Source organism: Macrobrachium rosenbergii, chromosome 6 (assembly GCF_040412425.1).
Source record: "Macrobrachium rosenbergii isolate ZJJX-2024 chromosome 6, ASM4041242v1, whole genome shotgun sequence".
NCBI lineage: Eukaryota > Metazoa > Arthropoda > Malacostraca > Decapoda > Palaemonidae > Macrobrachium > Macrobrachium rosenbergii.
In genome coordinates this window covers 56571512-56579011 of record NC_089746.1, presented here as the reverse complement: position 1 = coordinate 56579011, position 7500 = coordinate 56571512, and the positions used below count along the sequence as shown (strand labels likewise).

Genomic DNA, 7500 nt, shown 5'->3' with positions numbered 1-7500 from the left:
GAAATTTATTCAAATTTAGGAACTGCTAGCTCCTGTTTTAACAAACAAGATTTAATGTGAGAGTTTATTATTATATGTGCAGTTTTGTTAGGGATGGAATATGCTGTCAGTTGGATTGTATCACAGCTGAATTATGCCACCAATTTACTTAACAAAATTTATTTTAATGATTATAGTCGGCATTATTCAAGTAATTAAAGACAAACTTCGTACATAAATCAATCTTTATGTCTACTTTATCATTATATATATATATATATATATATATATATATATATATATATATATATATATATGCATAACATATATATATATATATATATATATATATATATATATATATATATATATATATATATATATATATATATATATATATATATGCAAGTACTCATCGAATTCACAAATCTGTCTGTCTGTCTCTTCCTAATTGATGTTTATACAAACTGTCATGCCAATTTATGGCATTAAATCAAGTAATCATTGTTTACTTAAAATGATTCTATCCACTGAACTAAAGTTAAAGTAAAGACATCCTGAACTCTGCTAGATTTCAACAACATAATTGATATGAACTCCGGCCTTTCATTTGATTTGAACACCATTACTGCGAAAACCCTAACTAAATATGAACCGTTCGCCCTTGCAGCAAAATGCAGCACGGAGGCAGTTCCGGAGGGCAGGTGCGTCCTCGTGAGCAAGTGTCCTTCCCTCCTGACGCTCTCGAAGACGATTCCTATCCACGAGTTCCTCAGGGGATACGGCTGTGGAACTGACGGGTATTAGAAGATAAGCTCTGATGTCTGAAGGGAAAGAACCAACACGCTGTTTCTTTTCTTTTTTTTTTTTTTTTTGTAGTTACGTTGCTTATCCTAGTTTCCTTCCCTTAGCATTTTTATTTTCTCACTATTTTCCTTCCTCACTCCAGTAAAGGCTTTCCATATTATAGAAAATAATTTGTTAATGACACATACATATACATGTAATAGACATAAATATAAATATAAATATATATATATATATATATATATATATATATATATATATATATATATATATATATATATATATATATATATATATATATATATATATTTTTTTAATAGCTATGTTGCTTACTAAGGTATCGTTCCCTAAAAATGTTCATTCTATCTCTCTAGTTTTCTCCTTCTTTCCAGCAAAATCTCTCATTACCATGGAAAACAGCGTGCTGGTCACATATTAATTATAGACACATACATATACGCATACAAACACACACACACGCACACACACACACACACACACACACACATATATATATATATATATATATATATATATATATATATATATATATATATATATATATATATATATATATATATATATATATATATATATATATACAACACTGGGCCATATTCCTTACTGCAAATTGACTTTAAAGAAAAACATTAACATTTCAGTCCCTGCTACATCTATAGTTTAATTGCTGAAGATCTCTAAAATATTAGTTGCTCCACACATTTGCGCATAAGGTTCCCCATCAGGGAGTCACCTTAGATCCACTTGCGGCTTACCCGTGCTAATATTTGCAGTGAAGGAAATATCCGATTTTGCTGCCAGAAAGAAGTGGACCCTCCCGTGACCACGGAAAGTACAGAGCTGAAACCGAAGAGTAGCTGTGGAAGCCCTGCTTCACACAAGGTGAGTAAAAGGGAAACTTATTTACAGCTACATTCTGAATGATAAGTTCAGCGTTGACGTATCCTGTGAAAGTTTTCAATGGAAAATCTGAGTCGTAAAAGTTTCTTAGAACTCGAAGTAACTGGCTGTGATATGTTTTCATTTTTGTTTAGTCTGGATAACTGAATGACTGGTCTATTCTAGGGTTCGTTTTTACATCCTTTTACATATTTTAAGTTTATACAGACAGCTGTTACAAATTAAAGTAGACTAGGTTGGTCAGTCCAGAATTCTGCACTAGGTGTCTTAATTCATTTAAACCGTGTTAGCATAAAGCTTGCTTAATTTAAACCAGCCTCCAACGGATTCGTCAGGCAAAGCCAAGTCAACAGGTTCATAAAAGGCTTCTTATTCCATTTAAACACTTGAGAACACTTAAGAGTACACTCTTAGCAAGGACTCGCGCAGACATAAGTCTTTCTTAATGTAAGTCAAACGAAAATAGGGGAAAATCTAAAGTTTCGGTAGGTCAGTCCATGCGGAAAGGTCCACACTAGACTTCTTAATTTTTTATGAAAGACCCACCTAATATAGGCCAACTACCAACTGATATAATCTAAGATTTTGCAAGAGCGAAAAGTAAGAAAGTTTTTGAAATGGACTAAAGTCAAGTGTTTGTCTCTTTCTCTCTCTCTCTCTCTCTCTCTCTCTCTCTCTCTCTCTCTCTCTCTCTCTCTTTCACTGTATACAGTAATAAACTGACATTTGATAGGTCCGTGGATCGCTTCCGGTCTATTGCCAAACAGTCCCAGCCATGCCTCAATGGGTACCAGAGTTTGTTGGGTCACGGAAAGGGTGTAAGGCTAGCAAGCTGACCCTTACAACCTTTCTGAGAAACTGAAATGCTGGCTGTACCCTTTTGGCCCCACCCCTCTACAGAGGAAAAATAGGCATTATATATATATATTTATATATATATATATATATATATATATATATATATATATATATATATATATATATATGTGTGTGTGTGTGGGGGATAGGGGGGAGGGAGGAGGGGAGGGGGGGGGAGGAGGGGGAGGGGAGGGGAGGGGAGGAGGAGGAGGAAGGGGAGGGAAGAGAAGAGGGAAGGGAGGGGATGGAAGCCCCAGAAGTCCCAGAAGCCTCTGGTATTATATGTATATATATATATATATATATATATATATATATATATATATATATACACTATGTATGTATGTATATATATATATATATATATATATATATATATATATATATATATATATATATATATAAAAAAATACTAAAACTCCGTCTTGTTTGTGTTTGAATGCACACTGGAAATACCGGAGGCTCCAGAGCTTCCACCCCCTCTCCTTTCCCCCCTCCCTCCCCTCTTTCTCGCCTTCCCCTCCCCTCCCCTTCCTGTTCGCCTCCCACTCCCCTCCCCACAGAGCTTCAGCGGCTATCTGTTCCCTCACTGAACCTACGGTAGTAAGGAGAAATACCTTTCTACAAGGCTTTTTCAAAGCTGAATTTTATTTGCTTATTAGCTTCTTTATGCTTTCTCTCCATTCTAAATACCCTGATACCTCGGGTAAGGTTCAGGTTTAAATAGAAACAAATAATGACTCTGAAATCCATCTGGGTATTCCTTCACGTGCTCAAGTGAGAGAGAGAGAGAGAGAGAGAGAGAGAGAGAGAGAGAGAGAGAGAGAGAGAGATGGCTGTAGTATAATTAGTCCAAATGCCAGGCACTGAGAGAGAGAGAGAGAGAGAGAGAGAGAGAGAGAGAGAGAGAGAGAGAGAGAGAGAGAGATCTTTGATATTACATTTCGTACGATCTACCTAATTCACGCCAGGAGACAGTTACATTCAGCATGAAATATCTCATATATGTTACCTATTAATCAGATATTTTAAACAATATTAAATCCAACATAAGCTTAAAAACAATTTTAAACTAAAAAAATCTCATTAAAATATTTAAAAAATACTTAAAAGTACATTTTAGTAAAAAATCATCACCTAATACCAAATGGCAACACCGCCTCTAGCTTTAAAAAGGGGAGAGCTTTTAGCTCCGTTGAATCAAATAGCTCAGTTCTGTTTGAATGAATACCTTTAAATTCTTCCCGGCGAACGAATGGTTTAAATCATCCCCCTCGCCCCCATTCATTTGCGTGAGTCAGCGGACACCTGAATCTTCTTAACCACATCAGGGCATTTAAATCACGCCTGGGATTCACTGTAACGGGGCTCTTCATTGGCGGGAGTTTAAATGCAGTCTTTCTGTGTTTAAGGGGTGAAGAAAAAATGCGATTTTAGGCCGATGCGATTTCGTTATTGATTTTTTATATAATTTAGGAGGTAAAGTATCCTCTTTCGTCTCTATGTTATTATTTTTAAGTACATTATTACGAAAACTTATTTGTAATTTCATCAAACATATTTTCCTAGCAACACAGGACATTTGACGCTGTATCCAAGTTATTTTGTAACTGCGGTAGGTATAATATACTGCTTACTATTTATCGGTAGACTGTGTGAGTTAATTTGGACAAATTAAATTTTTTTTTTTCATTTTTTAACATTCAACTTTTTATGTGTATTTACAAAAAACATGCATAATATTACTTTGCATCCTGTAATTTACAGTGTCGGGCCGAGTAACGTGACTGGAATTGCGGCCACGCTTAGAAAAATTTTCCTATATCTCCTTTGAGTTCTTTTGCCATGTAAAGTACGTGTACTGTCATTGAAAATACTTTTCTTTCCCGTGATTAATAATTCTGTCTAGAATTCACTGCTTTAAATAAACATGCTTATAAAAACCACACCACGTGTTACTTCCTTCCCAAGGTAAATGATCGACTGTCATCCAGAGTTTTCCAAGGTAGCTCCGGGTTGGTCAGCTAGTATATATATATATGTGTGTGTCAATAGACCCAATAACCTTTGTACCTTTATCATCGACCCAGGGTCGTGGGTTTCCTTACGTAGTCGGTCTAGGAAAGCTAAGAAACCGCCGGTTCACTCTCGTCAGTTGCGGTGGAGTCATAGTGAGTGAGTCTTGGATTCTGACAAGAGCCTCCTGCCTTGAATCTGTGTAAGTTGTTTTACTTGAGTCTTTGCACGTAGATTCACTTAATTAAATCTTCAGGTATTGTTTTCCTTGTATTGTTTCAAGTTTGCACTGACTAGTAATGTTTCACTGAAATGTAAATTGATTTTCCAAGCAAACTTAGCACCAAATTTCTTGAGCTATATAACATCGATTACAAATGTTATACCAGATTACAAATAGTTTACTGTGTTATAATGTTACGCGGAAAACAGCATCGATGTATGGCGATATTAACCTTATTTTTCAAAAATATGGAAAAGCCGATGTCATACAACAAAGTTTCTTTTAACGCTTAAGCCAAAACAGTATGCATTCATATTAACTGAAAAGATATCATATTAGGTTTTATTTCAGGGAAAGCATGAAAACTTTTTTTTTTTTATCTTAGCACGCACGTAGACCTTCGTTCAGAGAACGAACACAGATACATACCAGTAACTGAGAGGAAGCCTTACAAATGGTACGACCCTGCAAATGGTCCTGAAGCTGACATTGGCATGTTGAAATTAGAAGCTCCACTACACTTCAATAGTGAGTTGGCGTGCTTTATTTCTTTATCGTCTCGATTAAAAGATGAAACATGACATCGTTTTGGCTTGAAATCAAGGTGTTTTAAATTGTGGATTTTTATTGCATTTTTGCATGCCCGTAAGAATTAGGCTTTTGTTTCTAATGTTGATGTGGGTATCTACATTATGTTAATGTTGGTTGTACTGTACTCTACCTTTCCAGGTTCCCTTCAGCCCATTTGCTTGCCAGACGCAGAGTATGATGGAAGTAACCCGATGATCGCAGCTACTGTCACACAGTCATGTATGTTCCATGTTTGTTTTAATTCTGTGCCGATAGCAAGAAAACCTATTTTAGGCCGACTTCTGAAGGGTTCCTTAATTCCTAAAAAATAAATGAGACATGTTTTTTTAATTAATCTCAAAGTTTGTAAAATCAGGGATAATGGATTTAATTTTATATATAAATAAATAAATAAAATATAAATCCATTATCCCGGATTTTGCAAGCTTCAAGATTACTTTTACAAAGCATATATCTTTTTTTTAGGAATAAAGGAACCCTTATTTATTTATTTTTTATTTATTTATTTATTTATTGTTTTATTTTTTTTTTTCACTATTCTGTACAATGTTTCTGTTACTAAACTTTCTTTTGAAGGACCATGATCTTTTGCTGGTCAAAAAAGACATTGGTCACACACTCGGTGTTATTATTTCCTTTTGCTACTATTCATGCACCTTTCAATTTGAGTCAATCAGGAATAGCTTTACACCTTACCTCTGAAGAGGGCATTTCCTTTTGCATGGACACAATTTAACTTTCTAAGCTTGTTGAAAATGAAATGGATTTATGGACACTTGCCAAAAAAATGCTTTAAAATTTCTGAACTCTTCGCTTAACTATGGCATTAAAGTCAGTAAAGAAAGAAGTTTGGTACACTGGAAAAGAAAGAAGTTTGGTACACTGGTTTATTGAATTTACACCTTCCTCTCAATTATGAAAAAGACCTTAACTTCAGTTTTGATTCTCAAATAAGTTTTATACGAAACTGTTAATTCTCAAAGCTCTTGTAATATAATTCTATAAATTGTTTCACCTTACACACACATATGTATATATTATATATATATAAAGATAAATATATATGTATATATGTATATATATATCATCTATCTATCTATCTATATATATGTGTATATATACATATATAAAGATACATATACATACATACATATATATATATATATATATATATATATATATATATATATATATATATATATATATATATATATATATATATATAATTTAGAGGCCATATATCTGCCTGATTACGTCTAGAATAATCATACTTTCAAATTCAGAAAAGATAATCATTTTACTAATTTAGAAGCAACCTAACCACTGATGTAAGAGAAGAGTAAAAGCAAAGTAAAACTATGATTATACTCCTGTAGAAGATCTGCAACATTAGCAATGACCACATAAATCAGTAATTACGAAAATAAACTGTTCATGATTCCTCTGAAATTTTATTTTCAGCATCTTCCAAGGAGCCGTTTTATAACTTCCAGATTGTGACCGTATTTACTAGAGATGAGTGTCTGGGGAAGGTTCACGATAAGTACAGGAACATCTTGTCTTCTGACTCCATTTGCGCCAACAGATGGATGACGTCGGTGAGTGTGCAAGGTTACTGTAGATTATAAAAAGTCCTACTTAGTCCTGCTTCATTAACGATAGGGATTCTTAGCTAAGATATATGAAGTCAAACGTATCATCTTTGTATAAGTCATATGATCAATATATGGTTATCGTACTTCACTAATTTTGCTCTAGAAACAGTAACTCCAGGTTCAAGTGCTAATTATGTCGATATCCCAAGGCAGATAAAAATTATTACCAAGAGTTGCAGTGCTATTTTTACTGTAATTTTTGCTTACTGCCGGCTCTGTAAATAAACAATTATCTAAACGAGCAACAGGGGTTCAAAGTCTTGGAAACATTGGACCATTGCACAACGATTTGACGAGGTACGTTTGCTGATCTTGACAGATAATTTAGAAATGATATGGTTCTGGGATCATCATTTTACATAAACTTATTGGCACCCGTATTTTCTCCCTAATATAAATATTTCTCATTTCCTGTTTTATCGCCTCGGTTATTTGATGTCAATGAAATGT

The 7500-nt window shown here is 34.1% G+C and overlaps 1 protein-coding gene across 1 annotated transcript in view; it reads left to right on the top strand.

Moving 5' to 3' along the window:
- LOC136839607 (phenoloxidase-activating enzyme 1-like) overlaps positions 1-7500 on the top strand; it is a 10244-nt gene that overhangs the window by 1218 nt on the left and 1526 nt on the right. The window contains exons 2-7 of the mRNA XM_067105886.1: positions 650-779; positions 1581-1689; positions 4656-4783; positions 5190-5332; positions 5534-5614; positions 6857-6993. Coding sequence (XP_066961987.1) covers positions 650-779; positions 1581-1689; positions 4656-4783; positions 5190-5332; positions 5534-5614; positions 6857-6993 — 728 coding nt within the window. The remainder of the gene's footprint in view (positions 1-649; positions 780-1580; positions 1690-4655; positions 4784-5189; positions 5333-5533; positions 5615-6856; positions 6994-7500) is intronic.